The 27472-nt window shown below is 33.7% G+C and overlaps 1 protein-coding gene across 4 annotated transcripts in view; it reads left to right on the top strand.

The window, feature by feature from the left end:
- The window catches only part of ACBD6 (acyl-CoA binding domain containing 6), a 202231-nt gene that overhangs the window by 92104 nt on the left and 82655 nt on the right, over window positions 1–27472 (top strand). For 3 of the 4 annotated variants that reach the window (XM_056815606.1, XM_001374505.3, XM_056815605.1), the window contains exon 6: window positions 23846–23935. The exons of the other annotated variant lie outside the window; for it this stretch is intronic. In XM_056815606.1, the coding sequence (XP_056671584.1) occupies window positions 23846–23935 (90 nt within the window). The remainder of the gene's footprint in view (window positions 1–23845; window positions 23936–27472) is intronic. 4 annotated transcript variants of the gene reach the window in all.

The following is a 27472-nucleotide window of genomic DNA, read 5'->3' as shown; positions in this document are numbered from 1 at the left end:
GAATAGTAATTTAATCGACTTATACATATATATGGATATAAAATATAGCTGAAAAATGAAGTTGTTCAAGAAATTGTGCTTATTCCAAAAGTTATAGCATTGCAAAGCCAGAGTCTTGCATATTTTGACTTTTAATTTTAATTGTTATAAATTTTACTAAAAATTTTAAGATGAAAATATGTATATGTGTGTGTACATATATTTATTTATTTGTTTGTTTTAAGTGCCAGAAATTAAAATACAAAACTTGAAGGTCAAATGTCAAAATTTCTAATACTCCTTTATCTTTTAAAAAGATGATTTTACTTTGATTCTTTTGAATCATATTAATATAAATCCCCATGTATGTCAAAATATATACTATTTTCCCTGTTGCTAGGGTAACATCTTCTCAGGGGAAAAATTTTACATAATTTGTATGTACAGATCCTTTTTTCTTTTCTTTTTTTTTTATCTCTTTGGTCATGGGTCCAAATTGTTCTCCAGAATGGCTGAATCAGTTCACAACTCCCCAGCTGTACATTAGTGTTTCAGTCTACCCACATTCCCTCCAAAGTTTATCATTTTCCTTTTCTGTCATAATTGCCAACCTTATAGTTGTAGGGTGGTATCTCAAAATTGTTTTAATATGCATTTCTGTAATGGTGATTTAGAGGATTTTTTCACATGCCTATAGAGAGCTATCAATTATTTTGTCTGAGAACTGTCTATTCATATCCTTTGACCATTTATCAATTGGAGAATGACTTTTAGTCTTAATATTTGTCTAATTTCTCTATGTATTTGAGAAATGAGACCTTTATTATAAAGACATAAAAAACTTTCACTATTGTGATTAATATGTATATTACTCCCCATCCAACCCCCCACCCTACCACAAGTATTTATCCTTCTTTCTCTCTTTTCATTCTACCCATCCTCAAAAATGCTTGACTTCTGACCAGCACCTCCTCCAGTTTGCTCTTATTCTATCAACACCCTCCTGCTTTCATCTGTTTCCCCTCCTACTTTCCTATACGATAAGATAGATTTCTATTCCCAATTGATTTTATATATATATATATATATATATATATATATATATATATATATATATATATTCTTCCCTCTGAGCCAGTTCTGATGGGAGTAAGGTTCAACTGCTCCCCTCCCCACCTCCTCCATCTTCTCCACTGTAAAAGCTCTTTCATGCCCTTTTTATGTGAGATAAATTACTGTTTTTTTCTCCCCCACTTTTCCCAATGCATTCTTCTTTCTCACCCCCTAATTTTATTCTTTTAGATGTCTTTCTATCATATTCAACTTAACCCTGTCTTTGTATACTCCTTCTAACTGTTCTAACAATAACAGAGTTCTTGGGAGTCACAAAAATCATCTTCCCATGTAGGGATGTAAACAGTTAAAGCTTACTGAATGCCTTTTGATTTCTCTTTACTGTTTATCTTTTTATGCTTCTCTTGAGTTTTGCATTCGAGAGTCAAATTTTCCTTTCAACTCTGATCTTTTCATCAGGAATATTTGAAAGTCCTCCATTTCATTGAATATCCATTTTTTCATCCTGAATGATTATGCTCAGTTTTACTGGATAGATGATTCGTGATTGAAGTCCTAGCTCCTTTGCCCTCTGAAATGTCATATTCCAGGCCTTCCAGTCCTTTATATTATAGAAACTGCTAAATCTTATGTTACTTTGACTTTGGCTCCACAATATTTGAATTATTTCTTTTTGACTGCTTGTAGTATTTTCTCCTAAACCTAGGAGTTCTGGAATTTGACTTTAATATTCCTGGGAGTTATCATTTGGGATCTCTTTTAGAAGGTGATTCTTGAATTCTTTATATTTTACCCTCTAGAGTATCAGGATAGTTTTCCTTGATAATTTCTTAAAAGATGGTATCTAAGCTCTGTTTTTTATCAGAGCTTTCAGGTAGTTCAATAGTTCTTAGATTCTCTCTCCTGGATTTATTTTCTACATCATTTGTTTTTCCAATGAGATATTTCATATTTTCTTCTATTTTTTTCCATGCTTCTGACTTTGTTTCTTGCTGTCTCATGAAGTCATTAACTTTCACTTGCCCAGTTTTTATTTTTAAGGTTTGATTTTCTCACGTGAGCTTTTATACCTCCTTTTCTATTTGTGCCTCTTTTTCCATTTGATCAGTTTTGCTTTTTAAGCTGCTGTTTTCATTTTGCATTGCTTTCATTTCTTTCCCCCATTTTTCTTCAACCTGTCTGATTTTATTTTTTAATTCCTTTTTTTTTTCAGAACTTATGAACAATTTCCTGGTTTTTTTCCTTTTCCTTTTTTTTTTGGTAGTTTTGCATATGGTTACTTGAAATCTCATCATCTCCTTTTGATTCTTTGCTCTTTTTCCTCATAGAAATCTTCAAGGGTCAAATGTTCCTTTTGTTCCTTTCGCTGTTTGCTCATCTTCCCACCCTTTTTTTGCCTTTGGTTTGGGAACTCTGAAAGCTTCTTGACAAATCTTTCTCCTCTGCTAAGTTTTCAGTGCAGCTTGCCATAGAGACTTGAAAGGGCCTAGCCAGATATACTACCCAACTTCTCTGTGGGTTTTGCTGGTGCCAAGGCCCAAGACCTCAAGGGATGAGTCTGAGGTGCTTCCTTGCTGGTGCAGCCCCCATCCCAGGTTCCTGAAGTTGGCCTATGCCCAGGTTCTGACTCTGGTGTGATAAGTGGTGGAGTTGGTCAGCCAGCTCTCCTCTGTTTGGGCTTTTGCTTCTGGTTTCTCCATATCTCTTTAAATACAGCTCTCTTTCCCTACCTTTCAATTTGTTTTCAATGGGAGAGACCCCTCACTCCTCCTGCTTTGATGCCTGTCCTTTTGAGGAGCCTTCTAAAGATTGGTTTAGAAGGATAAAATGGTTTCAGATTTTGCTGCTCCTAAACTGCCAGGTGGGTTCCCCTACTTTTCATTTGGCCAATTCTATTTTGTAAAAAGCTCTTTTCCTCCGTGAATTTTTTTACCCCTTTTCCATATAGCCAATTTTGCCTTTTAAGAAGTTCTTCTCTAAAGTGAATTTTTATATGTTTTTCCATGTCATCAGTTCTGCTTTTTAAGGAATTCTTTTCATTAGATTTTTGTCTTTTACCAATTTGTCCATTCTTTTTAAGTATTTTTTGTGCCTCCTTTACCAAGATCCTTTTTAAGCTCCTCCATTAATTATTTTTGGGTTTGAGACCAATTAATATTTTTATTGGAGACTTTCAGTATTGACTTTGTTGTCTTTTGAGTTTGTGTTTTGCTCTTCTCTGACACCAAAATAACTTTCTATGTTGAGTTCCTTTTTTTGTGTTTATTTTCCATGTTTACTTATTTTCCAGCCTTTTTCTTTTCTTTTAACTTTAAAAACTCTTAAAGTTCGGCTCTTTTCCTATGGCAAAGGGAATATTTTTCCAGGCTTCTGGTTCTTTGGGCATCTGCCTTTAGAGCTAGCTCTTGAGATCTTTCTATTTTCAGTTCTTCCAGTGTGATTTGATGTAAAGAGAAGTGTGTTTAATACTTTTCTATATGTGATATGTGAACATCTACAAGCACTCTTTTCCACTTTGTAATTTTGACCAGGGTCCCTTGCTCCCCTAAGGTTGCAAGTACTGAGGTGTGCTACAGTTCCTCTGTCCTGACTGTGACCCAGGACTACAACTTGAATCTGCATAATTGCCCCTATAATCTCCTTCTGAACAATTGTGCCCTCTCCCCTTACTTTTTGTGGCTGAGAGCTCCTTTGTTGCTGATTGAGCCAGTCCAATGTCTTTGTTTCCACTGTGAAGCATATTGCTTGGTACTACCTTCCACCCTGGTGTGATAAATCTTTTGTGTTGACCTTTTAAGTTGTTTTGGGCTGAAAAGTTATATCACCTCATCTTTTTGTGGGTTATACTGCTCCAGAATTTGTTGTGAAGCATTATCTTGTAATGATTTGGAGGGTAATTTGGGAGAAATCAGGTGGGTCTGGTACCTTCTCTGTCATCTTGGCTCTACCCCCTGTTGTTTGTGTTTCTAATAGTATTGCTATTATGCTGATTGTTCTTTGTTCTGTTCATTTCACTCTGCATCAGTTAATACAATCAGTTAATACAAATTTTCCTAGATGTCTGTGATTCCATCCCTGTCACCATTTTTGAGATAGCCCATTCCATCATGTTTATGTGCTGTAACTTGTTCAGCCACTCTCCAATTGATAGATATACCTTCAGTTTCCAATTCTTTGCTACCCAAAAAGAATAGAGTTTATTTTGCCTTTGAAGAGGTGACCTTTCTTCTTGTCAAGGCCAACTGCTCTCTCTGCACATGTGATCTCATGCCAGTCTTTTCCAGCAAGATTCTCCCTCTATCCCGAATATCTTATTAGTCCTCAAGCTCTTCCTTTCTACTGGCTGCTTCCCTGCTGTCTGTGAACATGTCCATTTCTTCCCCATCTTCAAAAAACCCTCACTTGATTCATCCATTCTTGCTAGCTCTCATCCTTTTCCTCTCTGCCTTTTTGTGGCTAAGATCCTCAAAAAAGGATAGCTACAATTAGTGCCTCAATTTCTTTCCTCTCTTAAAATTATTTTGATGTCTTTTGTTTTTTCATATCACCAGAATTTCTCTTGAATTCCCTCTGGTTCCCTCTCTCAGAGAGCTTTCTGAAATAGCAAATAATACTTTTAAAGGAAAAGAGAAAGAAAAAAATAAAAAAATCATCCAAATCAATTAGTATGTCTTAAAAGCCTGAAAATATACACAGTATACCAAATGTCTTCTCATTTCTCTTCTTTGGGGCTTATTCTTTGTAATTTTGCAACATTCCCTTTTGATTGTTTTATGATTATTCTTTATATATACGTTATTGTAGTTGTATGTGTTTTTTTGGTTCTACTTACTTCATTCAGTATCTGCTTCTACATCTTTCCCAGATTCTCTGTATTCATTTCTGTATTCATATATTTGTCATTTCCCATAGTACAGAAGTATTAGGTCACACTGTTCTCCCTTCATTCCAACTATGGTCATTATTTCCCTTGATAGTCTAGGTTGTTTCCTTCTCCAGATGAATTGTTGTTATTTTATTGAGTTCTGTAACATATCTCTAAAGTAGTTTGATGTAGCATCAAAACTGTACATTAGCTTTTGTAGTATGATCATTTTTATTATATTGTCGTAGGCAAATCATAAGTACTAAATGCTTCTTCAGCCATTTATTGTTTTTATTTTTTGATACTGCAGTTCACCATCTTCTCCTTGGTGTTCTGTTCTGTCTAGGTTTACGTGATATTTGCCTCTCCTAATTCTTTCCCTACTTGTCTGACTACTCTTTAAGTCTCCTTTTTTTTATCTTCATCCAAGTTATACTTGATAGCCATGATTCCCTACTGCCATGTCCACCCCAAGGCTCTGACTTGTACATTTTTCCTTTCTTATATACTCTTTTGCTAGGTCAGCAATTCCCAAAACGTTTTGATTTTAGGACCTCTTTATATACTCTTTAAAATTATTGATGACCCCAAAGACCTTTTGTTTATGTTGGTTATTTCTATTAATATTTATGAAATTAGACATCAAAATTGATAAAATTTTTAATATTCACTTAAAATTATTTTTAAAACCATCCTATGTTAACAAATAGTATTTTCATGAAAAATAACTTTTCTAAAACAAAACCAGCATGGTGGAAAGTAGTGTTACTTTTGCTTTTTTTCAAATCACTTCATTATCTTAATAGAAGACAACCAGCTTCTCATATTTGCTTCTACATCTAATCTGATTCAGTGTTATTTTCTTTAGTGATATATGAAGAAAATCCATCCTTACATAGATACATAGTTGGAATAGAGATTAGTATTTTTATAACCTTTTTTTTTAATTGTGGATATTCTTTGATATTACACTAAAACTTGACAAGTGTTTTCTTAAAAATTAGTTGCAATTGGAATTTCAAATCATAATGAATTTTTTAAAAACTGTTACATTACTGTACACTGGACTATGTTATAATTTTAATTAATCTTTTACTTATGCATGATTGTATAACATCATGCATTGTTCATTTGGAAATTAATAGTTCCTCAAGTTATGTAGATCTTTTACATTTGATAATACCACCAATCTCATCAGAAAAGTATTTAAGTATTAGTAAACTATCAGGCACATGGTGGCAAATACAAGTCTTCCAAAATTCTAATTTTCTCTCCAAAAATGTTTATTTTTACCATTGGCAATAATAGTTGCTTTCCTTGAAATCACAGGCTTATTCATTTTTGAGGAAAAAATGTCTGCCAGATAACTAAGACTGAATAGCTGTAGTTCATCAATCATTCTTTCACGTAAATATGGCATTCGATGAAAAAAAGCCACTCTTTCAGTTTGTAAGTCAGTTGCACAAATGCTTTCCCTCAAGACAGTTATTGTACTTTATATGCAGAGATGTGCAAACTTTCCATCTTGTTGCACAGAATGTTAAAAAGATGTGTGCTCAAGGGATGATATTTAATAAATTTAGTAATTTTTATTCCTTCATCAAGGACTTTCTTAAGTGAAACTGGTTTTCTTTCTCCCGTCTTCCCCATCCTTGGTCTCGCTGTCTGTCTCTCTCACATTGCGTGGTATTAAAGCAAGCATACAGTGATGATGAATGGTTTGGTACAACTACTTTGATTCTGGCTAAAACATTAACAGTTTCATTTGTACCATCAGTACAAATCTCAAGCCAGTTGTACCAGAATAAACTATGATATTCATTGTATAGTATTTTGAATACTTTAGCACCACTTGTGTTCATTGCCAAGTATTCATATGAAAGTTCTTTGATTAGTTGGTGCCAATAACTGATAAATACAAGCAAAACAACATATCTATCAATGTCTATTTGTAGGCAAAAGTGCAATTCTGCAGATGTGATATTAATACGGGTTTTGTTTGCAAATAAATCTTTAATTCACTGTTCATATAACCTCTGGAAAACTACTGTATACCTATGAAAGAATAAAAATGAAAAAATGCAAATCATGTCTTAGTACTAATATGAATCTAGTTTTGACTTTTTGGATTCCTGGGGTGAGGGTAGGGGCTTCCCTCTCTTCTTCTCTTTCTCTTGACCCCATCTTCAAAAGTCCTTTGTGAATTCTTCTTTTCTGAAACCTTCTTTCTGTTAATTATTTCTTATTTGTCCTGTATATAGCATGTTTGTTTATGTTTGTTTGCTTATCATCTCCATTGGATTGTGAGATCTTTAAAGGCAAGGATTGTCTTTTGCCTCATTTTATAAATCCAGTTGCCAGTGCGTGGCAACATAGTCAATGCTTAATAAATGTTCAATGACTGACTGACTTCCAGTCTCCCATCTCCAACTGCTTGTTGGATATCTCAAGCTAGATGTTTTGTAGGCTCCTTAAACTCAGTATGCCCCAAACTAATTTCATTATCTTCTCAAGAACCTACCCCTCTCCTTTATTTCCTAACTGTTGTCAAGAAAAAAACAACAACAACCACCTATCTTTAGTTACCTAGGCTCCCAAACTAGGTATTATGATGCTATCCTCAATTCCTTACTCTTTTTTTCACATCCTGTATCTTATGAATTGCTAAGTCTTGTTAATGAGACAAGGTTTTGCAACCTCTCTCCCTTCTCTCCACTCATAAGCCAACATGGTCCTCTTCACTTCATGCTGGCACTATTACTATTGGCCTTCCAATTCACCTCCTTGTGTCAAAGCTCTCTCCACCCAGCCTGCCAAATAATCTTCCTAAAGTGAACTTATAATTTTTTTTATATTATGTAAAAAATAGACTCGAATACAGGACTACAATCCCCATGAGCCTTTGCTCCACTTCCCCAGAATGCCTTGTAATCTCACCTGGGCCGAGATCGAGAAGGTATTTAAGTGGATTCAAAGGCTTTTGAAGGGGGTCTTGGCTCTCGGGCTTTTGGACTTCCGTTTTGGAGCAGAGGCGTCTCTTCCATGATGTGAGGTTAATTTGCCTAGGCCTCTAGCCTAGGCACATGTTTCTTACTTGTATATTTTTTAATCTTTAACCTTTAATAAACCTCTAAAAAATATAATACTCCTTGCAGAGAGAAACTAATTTCTACCTGCCTCAGTCTCCTCATCTCCCCTAAATTTTAATCTTTACAATTATAATGTTTTTTAATTTTTAATTTAATTTATTATTTTATTTATTCATTTTATTTGTTTTTAAAAAGTTAAAATATGTTTATATTTGATATGTTAATTATAATGTTTTCTCCCCTCTCAACATCCTCTTCCCATTCAGTTACCTCCAGGATCAAATACGAAATCCTTGGTTTGGCTTTTAAAGCCTTTCACAATCCAATCCCTTGCTACCTTTCCAGCTTTCTTACACCTTACTTAGCTTCACATATTCTGTGATCCAATTATATTGACTATCTTGTTATTTCTTTCCAAAGACATTCCATCTCCTGACTCTTTAAGTATTTTTGCTGGTTATCTCCCATACATGGAATTCTATCCCCCTTCATTATTCCTCCTGGTTTCCCTGGCTTTTTTAATGCATCAGCTAAAGTTCCACCTAAAAAAACCTTTTAAGGCCCATTTTAATGCTAATCCCTCTATGATTATCTCCAATTCATCCTGTATCTAAGCTCCTTGAGAACAGAGACTATCCCTAGTACTGAACAGTCTCTGATATATGTAATCAATAAACATTTCTTTAGTTCCTTTTAAGTGCTAGGCAATGTCCTAAGTTAATAAGCATATAATGATTGTTGACTTAACTTAGTACTCCTAGTAATTCTCTAAGAGAGTTGCTGATCTACATTGATAGAGGTAGTTTCTTCATCACTATCGAAATCTCAGGTCTAGACAAAATGTCCAGTAGGTGAGAGGGGTATGGGTGTGAGTATGTTTATACATCCACCCCACTCATATATACACACAGAGACAGAGAAAATAGTTCCTAGAGTTAGACCCTTCATAAATACTTTTTGATGGTGTTGAAAGTAATTATATGTCTTAATGGTAATTCATATCTATTTTAGGTGATTTATTTTTTGATAATAGACATTATGTCATTCAGATATGATATCCACTACTGCCATCCCCAAATTCTTCCTTAGCAAGTAGTAATTTTAATGATGATAACATTTGCTTTCATTTATATCAGTTTTTTAGGTTTTGTAAAATGCTTTTTTTACAATATGCTTGTGAGGTAAAATGTGCAAGTATTGTTATCTTTACTTTTGTAGATAAGGAAATAGAGGCTTAGTTTTAGCAGCCTCTCTCAACAGTAGAACCACTGCCCTAGTTCAAACTCGTCTCTTGCATTCTAATCTAGTGTTATTTCCACTGCATCATACTGTCTCTTTAATCAACTTTGAATTGCCTTTTCAATTGAAACATTTCCCTCGATGTATTTTCTCACTCATTTTTATGATGTCATAATAGTTGTCAGTTTCCTCTACATGTTTATTGATACTTTAAAATATTTATAAGGATGCTACCTTTCTCACAATTTCCCTCCCCATTTCTTATTGCTTTGTTTTTAAATAAATCTATGACTCATGTCAGAATAATATTTATATGCTTTTGGCTTGAAAAACTACTACAAAAATTGGCCAAACTGGCAACAGTAACCCAAGTGAAACACAGAAGATTTAAGAGGCAGGGTCAGTCTGTAGAGACTAAATTTATGCTTTTATTCGGGATTTGAGGAAGGAAGAAAAATGTACCCTCTTAAATAACTTCTCCACAGCAGTATATATACACTGCTGTGATAATGTACTTGATTAAAATATTAATTTGCTAGAACCTTGCTCTTTTACACTAATGATTGGGAGGAACATTATAAAGTACCAAATTTTATGAATTTGCATGAATGCAAACAACCCTGTTCAAAATATAAAAACCATAGTATTTAAGTAATATAGTGTACTCTGAAAATAAAAATGAAACATTGATAATATAATGAAACTATTTAAGTCCTTTGAGCTGCTCAGATACTAGAGAGACACTAGTTTAGACAAAGTGTTTTTACTATTTTTATTTCTTTTATTATAGAATAGATTCATTACCTCTTGCTTATTTCTCTTCTCATTTCTAATTCACCACCCCACATCTTAATGTAAATATTGTTCATGAATGAATTTTCACAAGTAACTTTTAAATCGACAGTCTTAATTGTCAAACTTATCACCCATTTCTTTCTGGTTGAAGACCTAGTAGAGTCCTTAAAGCTAATTGTCTTTATGTGGTTGGTGATACATGTAGGCACAGCTTTCAATGGGATTACCCTTCTGATTCCTGCTGACCGACTGTCTTTAGTGTGCCATTTGTCTCTGAAAAGAATACATAGGCTGACCAGTACAGAAAGTATGCTGTGCCTTTTAAATGTAACAAGTAACCCATTGCACATGATCAAGCCAAGTTAGTTATTGCAAAGATCCAAGAAAAACACTCTGGCATCATAAAGAAAAAAAGCCAAATATCAACTCAATAATGAAAAATCTAAGTTTCTAAAACACACATTTAGTGATTATTAGTGATTATTACTTTTTCTTCCAAAGGAATATTCAGCTTCAGCCTTCATTCTAATGTTTTTTTAGCTCATCAGTGCTAGAATTTAGTCGCTGAGCTTCACACTGCAACTGTAAAATGAACAATCAAATATATACTATATTTTAAATGTTTAGTTAATCTTCTTTGCATCATTAAAGTGAATATATACCTAAAAACCTAACAAGTTGAGTTTCATGTACAATTCTCTTTCTTGACCTTCATGTATTGAAATGTTTGCATTTGTTAAATGTTGTTACATTTATAATATTTAAATAGTTGTTTACCATGTTTCCTGGTATAAATATGATTTTTTATGGTTTATAAAAATTATCCTGTGAATTGACATATTTACTAGATATATTGTCAATAATGCCCTCCCCCTAGTAACCTTAATATGGCTCCCACACAGACACTTTTCCTCTCTGTATTATATTGGTTTTGTGGTTTTGGACAAACGCTAGAAATAGAAAGCATACTGTACTTTGGGGATGTAGCAGTAAAACACAAATACAAAGGATTGATCTATGGTGGCCTATTCAGCAGTTATAGGAGTAGTATTAATGGACTAAAAGGAGTTGAAGAGGGGAGATACATTCTCCATAACTGGCAGTTCTGAGAGTTCCATTGTAATGAATTTAGACCCCAGATTTTTACAAAGGGGAATTCAGATGGATCACTTTGCCATTTTTACTTACATTATTCATTGAGGTATATCCAACAGATTGCTGGTCTTGGAATCATAGAGACACCTGGGTTTCAGTTCTACCTCAGATCATTAGTAGCCCTGTAATCCTATATGATTCCTCCCATTGCTTTCTTCATATGTAAAGTGGAGACACTGTAATAACATATCTTAGCCTTCAAGTTTATTTGACACTCACATGAAATGTTTTTAAAGTGCTTTGCAAACCCCAAACTAAATAAAAGCCAGTTATTGTTTTAAACCCTACATATAATATTTCATGCCAGTTAAGTAGTATATATTATTAGCTTTTTTAAAAGACAATGGTGGTTTTATTTTTGCTTAAATTCACATTTTTATTGAACTTTTAGGATTACAATTGACAAGAGAATAAACAAAAAAAGATTATAATTATAGATATTTTAAAAACACTAAAGATAATTTTAAAACAAAAATTATTTCTACATTTTAAAAATGTGAGTATAGACTCAGTAATCTTAATACATAACTTGCATATAAATGAAAATGTTTTACTATTCATTGTTGGTTGAATAAGTTTTTCTTTAACATTTTATTTTGTATTCAGTGAACAAATATTTATTTTCTCTCACTAAGGCCTCTTCAAATTATAAAGAGAAGAAAAATAAAATCTTTGTAACAAATATGCATGCTAATGTATGTTCAAAAATGTTTGTATCATTCTACACCACAGTTCTGTCATCCTTTTATCAGAAGGTTTGGGTAGCATGCTTCATCATTAGTCCTTTGGAATCTTGGCAGATTTCTGCATTCATGATAGTTCCAAAATTTTTCAAAAATTTTTTGTCTTTATTATATTGCTGGTATATAAATCATTCTTTTGGTCCTCACTTCACTCTGCACAAGTTCATGAAAGTCTTCATAGGTTTCTCTGAAACCATCTCTTTAATTTATTTCTTTTTTTGGCACAATAATGTTCTATTACATTTATATACCTTTTTCCCTCATTTATTACCCATTTGATGAAGACCATTTTAGTTTCCTTTCTGTTTTACCCATACAAAAAATCTGTTACAAATATTTTTGTACATAATGATTTTTTAAAGAAATTTGGGTGTATAGGAGTACTACTGGTTTTGATAGGTCAAAGGATATGCTAGTTTAGTAACTTTTAGGGCATAGTTCTAAATGCTTTTGAGAATAGCGGGACCAATTCCTAGCTTCACTGCCAGTGCAACAATATGTGTACCATCCTGCAGTCTGATCAGTATTTGTTATTTTGGGGTGCTCATCTGCCAATCTGATAGAAATGAGATAGAGCTCCAGAATTGTTTTAATTTGCATGTCTTTAATTTTAAAGATTTGTATAATTTTTTACTAGGACTGTGGATAGTTTGAGTTTCTTCCTTTAAAAGCTATCTTATTTTGGAATTGGAAATTTTTTGGAAAACTTATTTTAGTTATTTATTGGAAAAAAATTAGAAAAATTGACCAAATTGGAAAATTGGGGAAAAAATTAGAAAGACACACACAATTAGTTCTTATGTGTCTTGAAAATGACACCTTTATCAGAGAATCACAATATTTCCCTTGTTACCAATTCCCCTTCTAACTTCAGATGTATTGTTGTCAGCCAAATTTGTGCTAGGGTGCTTTCTATTTTTCCCAATAAGTTTAGGTTTTTTTGGGGGGGGGTGATTATTGAGTACTTATTCCAGTAGCTAAGGTCTTTGGACTTTTGAATGCTTGGCTACTTGGATTTGTTTGCTTTGTTATGTTGTTTATGTTATCTATTGTACTGTTTGACCTATCTATCTTTTAAGCAATACCCAAATCATTTTAATAATTAATAATTTGTAGTATAATTTGAAATATGGCATGGTGGGTAGGCCTCCTTCCTTACTTACTTTTTTCCCATCATATCCTTCAGAATTCTTGACATCTTTGTGTCTGCAACTAATTTCATTATTATTTTTTGTTGTTGTTTATCATTAGGGCACTAAGAAAATTACTTAGGTAATACTCTCATTGTTAGGTCATGGTCTACGCTTGAGCAATTAATATTTCCTCCAGTTATTTGTATATATCCATTTTAATCATATTTCATAGATGTATTCATATAATTCCTGTATATGTCTTGGTAGATATACCTCTGAAAATGTATTTTATATATTCTGTATTTATTTTTGTTTCTTACTAATGGATTTTGTTGGCAATTGACAAGAATACTGATGATTTATGTGGATTTATTTTGTATACTTCAACTTTGCTGTATTTAATAATTGTTTCCATTAAAAATTTTAGTTGATGTGCTGGATTTCCTGGAGGTCATATAGACTTCAATTACAATAATTTTGTTTCCACTATGCCCATGTTTATTCCTTCCATTTCTTTTCCTTGTCTTATTTTTACAGCTAGCATTTTTAGTTCTATATTAAATAATAATGGAATTAATATAAATCCTTGCTTTTACCCCTGCTCTTTTTGGAAAGGCCTTCATTTTATTCCCTTTACATATAATTTACCTTTTGATTTTAGACGGATACTTCCTACTATAAAAGAAATATCTTATTTCTTTGCTTCTTTCTGTCAACAAAGATGTGTATTATATTTTGTAAGCAGTTTTCTTTGCATTTATTGATATAATCATGATCTTTTGTTATCAGTGTGGTTTATGATGCTTATGGTTTTCTTAATCTTGAATCAAACTTGTATTTATGGTATAAAGGTGATGTGTTTGAAATGTTGCTGTAGCTTCTGCTAATATTTTATTCAAAATATTTACATTAATATTTGGACATTTAATTTAATTTTCCATTGGTTTAGATAATCAGTACCATATTTGTATTAAAATTTTAGTAGCATCCTTTCTGTTCCTATTTTTGTAAATAATTTATGTAATATTGGAAATAATTGTTTTTTGAATATTTGATAGAATTTACTTGCAAATCTATCTAGCCTTATTCCCTCACCTCTACACCCACTTTAGTACTTCATTAATAGATTTGTTTCTTTTTCTGACAATAGGTTATTTAAATTCTCAGTTTCTTGTTCTGTTAATCTTGTCATTTTATACTTCTACAAATCTTCACTTCATTTAAATTGCTAGTTGTATTGGCCAATAATAATATCACAATCAGTTTGTAGTTTGTTATAAATCATTTATTTACTACATTTTATACATGACTTTCTATATGGCACATATTTAGCCAAGCATAACTTCAGAACTAAACTCAAGATATCAAGTAGTCCTCATTTATAATAGAATCTCCTGACTTCAATATTTTAATTACAATTCTTTTTTTATTTTTGGTAGTACTCAGGGTAAATTTTAATTACTTTTTTTCTGGTTGGGCAAAAGTAGCTAAATTTATTAAAAATAATTTTTCAAATTTATCCACAATTTAAAATGTTAAAACCTTCAGATATATATATATATGTGTGTATATATATATACACACATAATAATATATAATTATATAGCTATACACGCATAATTGGCTTCAAGGTAAAGGATTGTTACAAGCAACACCTTAAATATGAAGGACTACTTTTTATTTTCCAGAAAGCATCTAAGTAATACCATTTAACAGGGTAGCTAGCTCCCTGAACTTAAAAGCACTTTATAGTCATTTATCTGTCTAAGGTCAGTTAGTATTAATGAACAGCCTTTGTTAATAGATGAGAATTCTTTTAATTCTACTTTGCAGTGCTTTTGGAGCACCAAAAATACATTCAAAGTTCTCTAAATGCTGCATTTGATCTGCTGATTGCTTAGTAAACCCATATTCCCTAAATGCTTTTTATAGGGAATGGGGGGGGGGAGCAAAAATTGTCAAAATTTTTAGTAGCAGTAATAAAACTTCAAATTCAAAATCAATAATAAATTGTTCATGTAAATATTCAAAAATTACATGAAAGTCATTATTCAGATAAGTATAATCTGTCTATTTACTATATTACCCCCTTGGTTAAAATCTTTAAGAAAATGTGTTGTTCAGCACTAATGTTGTCTTGTATACTAGCTCAATGAACCATATAGATTTTTCTGTTTTTATAAGAAGGAAAGTGCTATATAACAAAATAATTTGTACCTTATATGATTTACTTAAATTATATAGTTTGCTAAATGTGTAAATTATTAAAATATTTGCTAAGTTTTTTGTTTCTTTACTTGCTTTTGATCTTGCATTCAGCTATTTTTTTAAACCACACCTTTAAATAGTTCTAATGTGGATATCTTCCAGAACTGTTACAGAAAGTCATTGTCCAAGAATTCATTCTCATTCAAGGTTAATTAGTGTACCATTAAAATAATGTGTTACAAAAATTAATTACATAGTGGGTCAAAATGTATTAAAAAGCTTAGTGCAAATGTCTGGGAGCTCATCATCATACTTCAAACAATGCTATATGTGTGCCACCCTTCTGGAAAAAATATCCAACGTGAAAATCACTAGTGAGGTCCAGTCATAGGTGTTTCCCCTAAAGTAAATTTTTGGCACTGCATATGGGAAATTTAACATATAACTCCCATTAGCAGTAAAATGAGTTGCTTGTCTACTTCCTTACAGTAGTACCTAAAGATTTATGAGCTAGAATTCCTTATTTTAACCTTTTTACATTTTATAATTAACAGGGAACCTAAGCAGATGTTTATTAAGAACCTAGGAATAGATATTATTTGGTTTTTTGTTTCATAAAAGCACAGATTATTTTATTATTTCTTCACTAAACTAGTAGATCTGTGTCTTACATAATCTAACATTAAATCTATTGTAGTTCATGTTAATAGTTTAATTTAGCAGCTATAAAATGTACACCTGAAAATTGGAACTGAAAGTGATAGAGGCCATATAGCACCTTCCACATTGGAATTTTACTGCATTCTTTTCACTTAAAGTATAAAACATCAATTTATAAAATATCTTCAGTTCATTGAAAGTGTTTAAAACTACTAATTAAAGGATGTAATTGTTTCTTTGAAAGATTTTAAGAGTGAGTTCTCAAAGTAACTGAATAATCAGAATCCCTAGAAATATTAATAAAAGAAAATATTCTTTCTCTTTTATTATTTCTCAATTCATATATTGGTACCTAACCACAACAGCAAAAAGTTCCTTTGGAGATTTTTGTATGCATTTTGTTTTGACCATTTAATCTTAGTGAATTTTGAACAAAGAATGGTTAAATATCTTTTTGTTTTGACAAGACATTTTTAATAGATATATCTATCAAGTTTATCTATACCTGGTAATTTTCTATTTGCTTTTTTCCATTTTGGATTTTGTGGTGTTTCGTTAGAAAGTTCATTGAAACAAATAAGAAATCAGTCAAGTATTAAGTGAAAACATATGAAAATTGAGTCTCAGATTGTAGCATTCTTATATATAGTTATTAAAATGGGATCTTGTTAATGGGTCTATAAGAAAAGAAGAATTTAAATGAAAAAAGCAAAGGAGAGTTCTTGAGAGGTCCTTTTTACTGTAATGCCATCCTTGGACATCCAGGGATTTAAATTTAAATGAAAAGACATTACTTCTTTAAACATGACATCAGCATCACATCAGCCTTTCTTACAACAGTGCTAAACCACTTGTCAATCATTCTGTTGGGTCCTAGGCTATTAGTATTCTCTTTACTCTTTCATCAGGGTAAGAATGTTCACATCAACTAAACTTAGATTCCATTTCACTCTACTATAGAAATGATATTACTAGAATAGTTAAATTAATAATCATGTTTGTGGTAGACAACAGTGGTCAGTTTTGCAGACATCCTGTTCTTTTCCTGTTGGTTAAACATCCATAGTCTATCCATATTTAAAAATAGCTTATACTGTCACTTGTTCCCTTTAAAACACTTGAAAATTTCATAATTATAACTTTTCAAAGAGTTTTGAAGTGTAAAATTGGAATGTCAATGGGGGCAGCTGAGTAGCTCAGTGGATTGAGAGCTAGGCCTAAAGATGGGAGGTCCTAGGTTCAAATCTAGTCTCAGACACTTCCCAGCTGTGTTACCCTGGGCAAGTCACTTAACCCCCATTGCCTAGCCCTTACCACTCTTCTGCCTTGGAACCAATATACAGTATTGATTCCAAGATGGAAGGTAAGGGTTTTTAAAAAATTTTTGGAACGTCAAGTTCGTAGAGTATTATATGAACAAATGAATTTATCTGGTTAAATTTTGAACTTAGTTGAATTTTATTATTTCTACCTGTTATGGGGATTTTAAGAAAGGGGAAAGGGTTTATACACAAGGGAAAAATCACATTTAAATAACTTGAGTTCATTAACAGAGAAGGGAAAGATATTGGGGATGGAATAATGAGAAGGGTAGCATCTGACTTTTTACCCACTGTATTTGATTATCTAGGCTTACACTGTCTATCTATCTTAACTAAAGACTATTAAGAATAAATCCCACAGTAAACTCAGAATCTCACACATACAGAGTCAGTAGTTGGTCAGGTATCAGGAATCCCAGTTGTGATGTCCTCAGATGGTCCCAGCAGGGTAGAGGTCTTTTTCCCAGTCAATCTGTCCACCAGGAAGACGAGATTTTCCTCTTACCCTTAGCCAGTTGATCCTCAAAGGCCAGTTGCTTGATAGGTGGTTTCACACCTTACCTCTTCACTTTTAGCTCCAGACTGAGTCAATTGGAAACTGCCCCTTGGAACTCCGACCCAACCAGCTCATGAAAGATTCTAAGTCTCAAAACCTGTAAATGATTCTTGCAGCTTCTACCTTCCCTTGCTCATGTCTAATTTCTTCCTCCTGTACCTCCTCGTTTTTAAAAATAAGTTATTGATGTCTTTAAAATAACAATATAATTTCCCCACAGTATTCCTTTATTTCCCCCTTCCAGAAAGCCATCCTTTATAATAAATATGGTATTTTTACAACAAAAAAGAAGGGGAAAATCAGTGTGATTGATCAACAAATCAAAAAAGCCTAAAAAGATATATTCATTGTGCAGCACTTGTGTCACTTCTGAAAAGGGTTTTGGTGGTAGCTTTTTACATCTCTTTCTTTGATGTTTGATGTTCTTGATGATTATCAGAAAATCAGTCCCACCCTTCCCCCATTTGCTTTCCTTTCCATTTACATTGTTGTGATAGCAGTGATAACAACAGCTCTGATTTATATAGCTTTTAAGGTTTTTAAATTGTAAAAGATCTCATTTGATCTTCACAATAATCCTGGGACAAAGGTACAAGATGTTTTTATAGATGAGGAATCTTCTCTCTCCCTTGTTGGACTAGAGAAGTGTCATTGAGTATTATAGATGAGAGATTGACTATTATGGGGGGTGGGAGGGAGAGAGAGAGAGAGAGAGAGAGAGAGAGAGAGAGAGAGAGAGAGAGAGAGAGAGAGAGAGAGAGAGAGAGAGAGAGAGAGAGAGACTGATTATCAATAAGGGAAAAATAAAGATTGCCATGTAGCATTGGAGATTAGATAGCATAAATTTGTAGTGGATGCACAAGTTATATGACTTACTCTAGTGGTATTCTGGGATCTTTGGGCTTATCATAGACTCTCTTGCTGAGGTCATTTACTGCTAGTCTATTCATTCCACTGATCCTCCTTTCTGTCTCTTAGCCAGTACCAAATTGTTTTGATGACCACTGCTTTATTCCTTATTTCTTTTAATCAGATCAATTTAAACTTTATCTTTCTGATATCATGATTGCTTTACTCTACCATCTTGGTTCCGCCCCTGGAACTCCCATTTATTTTTTCAAACATGGAATTCTTTCCTAAGTAATTTAAACTTTCTTGTGGTTTTTTTTTATGATGGGTTATTAAATTCCATTGTTTCTGATTCTCCTTTATCTAAGTGTGTTCCATTGATGTTACCTCCTTTTTTTAAATTTTATTTCTTTTAAACCCTTACCCACCCTTTTAGAAATACGATATATTGGTTCCATGGCAGAAGAGTGGTAAGAGCTAGACAATGGGGGTTAAGTGATTTGCCCAGGGTCACATAGCTTGGAAGCATCTGAGACCAGATTTGAACATAAGACCTTCTGTCTCTAGGCCTGGCTGTCAATCCAATGAGCTACCCAGCTGTACCCCCCCCTTTTTTTAAAGATGGTTCTGATGCCTGCTGTTTTATAGTCTAGTTTGAGATCTAGAAGTGCTATTTCCTCCTTGTCCCTACCATTTTCCATCTTTTCCTTTGATAGTCTTATTTTTTTATTTTTCTATTGCTATTTTATCAAGTTCTATAAAATGTCCTTTTGATCATTTTGTTGGTAGAGCACTACATTTATAAATTGACTAGTTACATTGGTATTTTTATTATTTTGGCATGACCAGGCCAAGAGCACTATGCATTCCTCCAGCTATTTAAGTTATTCTTTATTTCCTTAAGGATTACTTTATAGACTAATCTATTCAAGTACTTTATGTACTTTGGTAAATTTATCCCTAGGTGCTTCATGTACTTTCTAGTTATTTGAAATGATGTTTTCCTTTCTATCATTATCTCTTGGATTTGTTACAATATGCAAATGATGTTCATTTTGGGATTTTTATTTTGTATCCTGTATCTTTAATAAAACTGTTGTCTTATCATCTTTGCTGATTCCAAAAGACTTTCTAACTAAAATGTGCCTTCAGCAAATAAAATCAGTTTGATCTCCTTCTGAGTTCTTTATGCCTTTATCATATTGCTATTTCTAGTATTTCTATAATTCAATCAAATAATAGTGGGATGAATAGGCATCCTTGTTTTATACCAAGATGTTCTAAGGTATCCATATTGTAAGGGGAAATTTTAGGGTTGTGACCTAATCTAATTTTTATTGGTCACCAGGGAATATCTCAAATAAAAATACCCAAGTCAGTTTGTAAATTTTATGGTGGTTTAATTAATGTAGAAGGAAGGAATTAACAAGAAGAGAGAGGGAAGGGGTATAGGATTTCTCCCGCCTGGCCTGTGCCAGTGGGAATTCAAAGATCTCCGCCACAAAGTCTTTTCAGAAGATTAGAGGCTTTCCCAAGAGAATAGTGTTTTGGAAGGTAAAGGAGAAAAGAATCAGCCTAAACTCTGAGAGAGATCAGAGAAGACACTTCACCTGAACTAGGTTACTAAGCATCCCCCAGTAGTGTATCAAGGACTCTCACTGGCAAACCTAGACAATAGCTGCCACTATGCCAAGATGCCAAGACACTCAGCATGCTGCCACTAGAGCCACCTCTCCGTGAAAAGAGATCAAGAGAGGAAGTGACGCGAAATATATAGACAGTTTTTACATCACTTTCCTGCATCTCACATATGCCAATGGTAGCTTAAGCTTGACTTAGGATGGCCAGGGGTCTGTCAGGTTTTTCTGATTTGTCATTTAAGAAATGACATGTCTGTCATAGGACATCCTTCTCAATACTTAATCCTTAAGTAGAGGTGTAGACTTTCCTGTTTTGTTAGACTAAGCAGGGTGGAGTAAATCTAAAGTTCACATATTGCACATGATGTTTGCTGTTAGTTTTAGGGAGAGATTTGAGTGTTGAAATAAATAAATTAGGGGTTAAGAATAATGCCTTCTGTGTTGGAAGTTCATAGGGTCTTTAATTTCATTTGGATCTTTGGTGTCCTGGCATATGGAGATGTGTGAAATTGCTTTATTCCTTACACATGTAAAGGATAATTTTAGCGTTGTGACTTAAAAATCTAAATTTATTGGTTGCCAGGGGAAATCCCAAATAATAAAACACCCAAGTCAGCTGGAAATTTTATGGTGATTTAATTGATATGGTGGAGGAGATTAAGAAGGAAGAAGGAAGGGGCTAGTACCGGGAGGGAAGATTAGGAGATCTAGAAAGTAAGGGTTTGAGTGTGAAGGAGGAAGGAATCAGCTTGACCTCCAAAAGGGCTCTGCTAAGATGCCCAAACCTGAATCAGCTCAAGGGCAAAACTCACCGCCAAACCCAAATAACTGCCATCACTCCAAGATGTCGGAATGCCTAGCACACTGCCAGCCAGAGTCGCCTCTCCAGGTAAAGAGGAAGAGAGAAGAAGTGGTGTGCCTTATATAGTCGGTTTTATGTCACTTTCCTGCATCTCACCTGTATCAATAATAGCTTAGCTTGACTTAGGATAGCACAGGGGTCTGTCCACTTTTTCAGCACATGTCTGTTGAAGGCCATTTCCTCAGATAATTAAATGTTGAGTTTGGTGCATACCTTCCTAATCTTGTTAAACTAAGTAGGGTGGAAAAATGTATAGTTCTGTTAGGAGGGTGGAAAAATGTATAGTTCTGTTAGTCCAAGTATCTCTATTGTTATTGATCAGGAAATAGCTCAATCAGATCTTCTAAATTACGGTCTGATTAGGGTGGAATAGTTTTAAAATTCACACACATAACTCTTATTTTTGAAGTCCTTACTGTGCTAAGTAGTTGAGATACTAAAATTGTAATACAGTCCATAATTTCATATCCTGATTGCAGACAAACTATAAATGTGTATGAACAGATATATACAGTGTATTGGAATATAGTTTTAAAGGGAAAGGATTAGTACTCACATTGGATGAAGGGAAAGGAATAGAACAGTGACAAGAAACAGTCTCTTACAGAAAGTAGAAGGTAGAATTTGGGCTGAGTCATAGAAGAATCCAAGAAAAATAGGAGGCAGAGGTGCAAAAGGAAGACAGCCCAGTTCAAATAGCTGCAAGTGCAGATGCATTGTCATCAGATGGGAGTGTCATGTCTGAGAACGAGCAAGTAGCACAATATGTCTGGATTGCAGAATTTGAGGAGGGAGATAAAATGTAAGAAGACTAGAAAGGCATAAAGTAGCCAAGTGGTAAAAGGCCATTAAATGCCAGAAAGCATTTTGTATTTGATCCTGGATAAAATAGGAAGCCATTGGCTTTGAGTAGAGGGGTTTGTATTGAGGCCTATTTGGGGTGGGGGTGGGGGGGAATCACCATGACAGCTAAGTAAAGGTTGTATTGCAGTGGGAAAAGACTTCAAGTACAGAGACCAATCAGAAGGCCATTACAGTTGTCCAGGCAAGAGGTGATGGGGGCCTGAACTAGGGTAATACTAACTTGGGTGAAAAGAAGGTAATATATACAGCCACAGATCAGATATGTGAGATGAATTCAGTGAGGAGTTGAGGATGACACTGAGACTAGGCCTGGGAATATGGCCTTTACAGCAGTAGGAAATTCTTCAAGAAGAAATTATTTTCAGGAATAGATAATGAATTCTGCTTTGGACAGGTGGAGTTTGAGGTACCTAAAGTAATCCAGTTTGGCATAACTTAAGAGGTATATGGTGATGTGCAGTTAATTCAGGTGAGAAATTAATGCTAGATATAGAGATTTGGCAGCCATCTGTATAGAGATGCTAGTTGAAACCCTGGTAGCTGATCAGATTACCAAGGATAGTACTGGAGGAAAAGAGAAGGGGGTCCAAGAAAGAGTAATAGTGAGTGGGAATGGCTTCATGAAAGTCAAGCAAAAGACACTTGAAGGAGATCAGTCAGACAGGATGAGAACCAGAGAGCTATGTAACAAAACCCAGAGAAACAAAACCCTACAAAGGTGAGGTTTTCTTAGGGAGAAGGTAAACAACAGTGTTAAGAGATCAAGAGGCCAAGGGCAGAGAGAAAAGGCCATTAAGATTTATCCCTTTCTTCCCAAATTATTAAGCTCTATTGGTACCCTATTCCACACTCCATATATACTTCTCTATTTGATATTTAAAGCTCTTTATAAATGGCCCCTTCCCAGATAGCAGTCAGCAAACATTTATTATACATTAACTATTTGCTGTGTTAAGAACACAGTTTTAAAAACTGTTCTAAATTCTGGGCATACATAGAAAGGCAAAAGCACAGGCCTTGATCTCAAGAGATTCAGTTATACCTCTCTGTGCATTCTGAAGAACAGCTACCTACACTGGCCTCCTCTCTGTGTAATTTTTTTTTTTACCCCTTACCTTTCACCTTAAAATCAGTACTATATATTGGTTCCAAGGCAGAAGAGCAGTAAGGGCCAGGCAATGGGGATTAAGTGATTTGCCCAGGGTCACACAGCTAGGAAGTGTCTGAGGCCAGATTTGAATGCAGGAACTTCGTCTCCAGGCCTGGCTCTCAGGCTACCAAGCCACCTTGCTACCTCTCTCCTTGCTGTTTATTGAACATGACATTGTCTCTACCTTTGCACTGGCTGCCTCTTATACCTGTAATACTTTTTGCCTTAGTCTCTTAGTTTCCCTTTCTTTTTTCAATATTCATTTTGAGTAACACCTTTTGCAGGAGGACTTTCCCTGACACCCAAGTTATTAATGTCATCTCTCAGTTTACCTCCCATCTGTTGGGTGTGGGTAGGTGTGGTATTTGTATGTTGTCTTACATATTAGAACATGACTTTCTTGAGGGCAGGGTTTGTTTTTTGCATTTCTTTGTATCTCTAGCACTCAGCACATTGTCTGGCACTAAATAAATGCTTGTTTACTGACTATCAAATAAATTAGAATACATTTAATTACCAAAATGTGATGAAAATATTATTCTTTTCTGTTGTTTAGTCCAGTATAGAATATACAGCATTTTGGTGGATCCTGGGACAAACTGTTCCTTTTCAATTAGTTTTACTGATTGTGTTCAAACATTTATCTTTTTCTGAATTTTTAGGGCAGGGCTTTACTCCATTGGGCATGTGATCGAGGACATAAGGAGCTAGTAACAATCCTTCTGCAATATACAGCTGACATAAACTGTCAGGTAAGGAAGGGGGAAACGGGAAAGAATATTTGGGGAAATTTTCTATGTTTGTTTTATGTTCTTAGGTATTTTTGAGATAATCTTTTTCCCACTGTATCATTTTCTTCCCCTGAAAAAGTTAATTTATCAGTATTTTAGTGTCCCTAAAACCATACTGTGGCAAAATTTTACTTCCTTTTTCTCTTGACTAGTTTACAAAACAATAAATCAAGCCCTGGTTTGTAATGTTTTCCAGTTTCCAAGGTAGAGCAGCTAGGTGGCTCAGAGCCAGGCCTACAGTCAAGGAAACTTCTTCCTGAGTTCAAATCCAGCCTTAGACACTAGCCTTGCAATCCTGGGCAGGACACTTAACCCCATTTACCTCAGTTTCCTTATCAGTAAAATGAGCTAGAAAAGAAAATGGCAAAATCACTCTAATATCTTTGCCAAGAAAACCTGAAATGGGGTCACAAAGAGCCAAAAAAAAACTGAAAAAATGACTAAACTACAACTACTGAAGGTGCAACACATTCTTTTAGGTCCTGGGAATACAAAAATGAAAAATGGTCTATCCCCAGTCCTCTCTACTTTGAGCTGGGTACAGGGAGTTTATATATGGCAGGTACACAGATAAATATAATGCCAAATAAAGTACAATAGATGCAAAGGAGATATTTAGAGTGTTCCAGAAAACCTTGAAGAGGCTAAGTAAGCTTTGCTAAGTGCCAGGATACAAATACAAGCAAAAAGAAAGGAAGTCCCTACTTTCCAGGTGCTTCTATTCTAATGGGAAGACAAAGCACAAAAGGGAGCTGAAAAACAGGAAGAGCCTGGGAACTGAAGGTATCCTATATAGAACCATGGTTTTGAAATCCAGAGAAAGTCTAGAACAGGCCTGTAATCTTGAGACATTCCAGGATGAACCTGCAGTAGAAAATACATGGTAGTTGGTTTGTTTTGTTTTAAGGACATGGTTTTGAAGTCTGGGCAAAGTCAGGGACAAGAGCGGGAATCATAGAATGAAATGAAAATAATAAATAAGATGTAACTTTTATTCCTGTTAGTCAGACTTTTAATATTAAACCCACATATCCATTTTGAGCTGCTTGTGATATAGTTTTGAAATAGTTTTGTAACAGCTAAATTAGTCTCTTGTAATAAAAGAATTATAATTTATGAAGTTTATTAACGATTATTAGAGATCAAGGATACAAAATAATAAGCCACGTGCCTAGGGCATGATTAGCCCATTCACAGCCTACTTACAACATGTTGAAATCTCTGAGTAGAGGGAGAGAGCTCTTGAGAGGCAGAGAGCCCTTTAAATAATAAATTGTGATCTCGTCCAGGTGGAGACTCAGGTGAGATTATAGGGAATTCTGGGAAGTCCCAAGGACCTCTGGGGATTGAAGTCTGGGGTTCAAATCTCCATTTTTACAGTTTAATCCTAATTTTTTTGCATAACTGTATTCTAGTTTTTCCATTAGTTGTTTTCAAATTAAAAGTTCCCAGAACCCACATAATTTATATTTTCAGGGGTATCAAACCTTGAGTTATTGTGTTCTTATTTTTTTATTTCTTTCTTATCTAAGCCATTCCACTGCTCCACAGTTTTTTTGTAAATATTGCAGTGGCTTTTACTTGCTAGAATTTTAAGATTTTAAAAATAGAAATTCATTAATTATCCTAGGCAGTAGTTGTTCTTTGTTATATCCTTCCCTGATTTTAGGACTATTATTTGACTCAAGAAATTTAGTGATTTTTTTTCCTCACATTTGGAGAAATGATTTATGTAGTATAGATATTAATTCTTTAAAAATTTTTTGTTATTGCTCTCATTCCTTTGTTAATAGTGCAAGCAATGTTGACAAGGTATGTAAGAATCAGGTCCCCCACTCAAAAAGTTTTTCTCGCTTTACAAAATAAAACATAATTGTCTACCAGGGAAAAGCTTGGTAGAAGGAACTTTTAGAGACAAGGAAAACTATTTGATTACCATGGTTTCTATGTAAGAGGTGTCACAGAAAGAAAAATGTCTAGTTCCAGATTACAAAAAATGGAAATTAATTAGAATTAAGGATTCCAACAAAGAAAAGAGAATAAATATAGAACTCTTGACAAGGGATAAGAAGAATGCAGAGAGCTAGGAGATAACTGGACCAGAGGTTTTTTTCTTTGGCAATTCCTTTAAAACTTTTTCAATTTTTTAAAAAAATTGGATTATTTCTGATCTTTATTTTAATTTTGCTGATTTATATTTATTGTAGTTAATCTCCTGTTTATATGAAATAAACTATTTTGCTATTATGTATACATATATAATATACTGTATGTATGTCTTTGTGTTCTTGCCAGATACCAGAATAGTTTGCCATTTCCTTCTCTAGTTCATTTTACAAATTAGAAAGCCAAGTCTAGAAGGGTTATTAGGAATTTTTATGCAAATAACCTCTAAGGTCAATTCCAAATCTGAATCTGTGATTCTTTTTATTTCTTCTGGGTTCAGACATAGTAAATTACACTTCTTAATAAGTATTTGTTAAATTAGTGATCTTATTACTCAGGTGAAGGAAAATATATGAATAAATATGTACCTTTTCTATAATATCATTTCTTCCCATTCCTTTCTTTCCATATAAGTTGTACATTTTTAGACCAACTTCCTTTTGTGAAGATGTAAGGACAATTTAAAAAGATGAGTGGTATCTGGGACAGTTAGGTGATTCAGTTGATTGAGAGCCAGGCCTAGAGACAGGAGGTCCTAGGTTTAAATTTGGTCTCAGACTCCTCCTAGCTATGTCACCCTGGGCAAGTCACTTAACCTCTGTTCCCTAGCCCTTACTGTTCTTCTGCCTTGGAACCAATACACAGTATTAATTTTTAGACAAAAGGTAAAGGTTAAAAAAAAGAAAAGATGAATGTTATCAAGAAAATATTTGAGAATTTTTTTCTATTCAGATAAAGATATGTTTTAATTTTTTTCTTTTATTGTCTGCTCAAAGCTATATTTTCAGAGGATGAGGACAATTGGAATCTATTCAGTAAAAATTATAATGATTTTAGACTTTCTTGATTTTATGTCATTAACTAGAAAAAAGAATTTAAAATTTTAGATATTCTGCAAAAAAAATATAAGTTCAGAGAAATTGTAAAGGTTATTTTAAAGTCTTAAAACTATTTTATTCATCATTTACATTTCAGGACTTTCTCAGTTAAATGTTATTGAAGACATTTATATGAAACTTTATTTTTAAAAACTCAGAAGCCAACTATGTTTCAATCTTCAGTGATTTGCAGTAATGGAGCTATTTTAGTTTGGAAGCTATATCTGTTCCCCTAAAAAATAGTGCATTTTCTGATTAATTCCCAGGGTAGCAAGATCCTAATTGGATAGCTTCATATACTCACATAAAGTTAGGTATCTAATAAATGATTTTGAAAGGGATAAAATGTAACTCCAAAAAGATTAAAAACATATGATGAGGAATGTAAAATTTGAAAGGTGTATTTTGCTTTTAAATTAAAATTCAAAAACTATCACATTTTTCTCAAGTCTTT

This window comes from Monodelphis domestica, chromosome 2 (assembly GCF_027887165.1).
Source record: "Monodelphis domestica isolate mMonDom1 chromosome 2, mMonDom1.pri, whole genome shotgun sequence".
Lineage (NCBI taxonomy): Eukaryota > Metazoa > Chordata > Mammalia > Didelphimorphia > Didelphidae > Monodelphis > Monodelphis domestica.
Note: the sequence above shows the minus strand (reverse complement) of the source record. Positions and strands in the feature narration are given on the sequence as shown.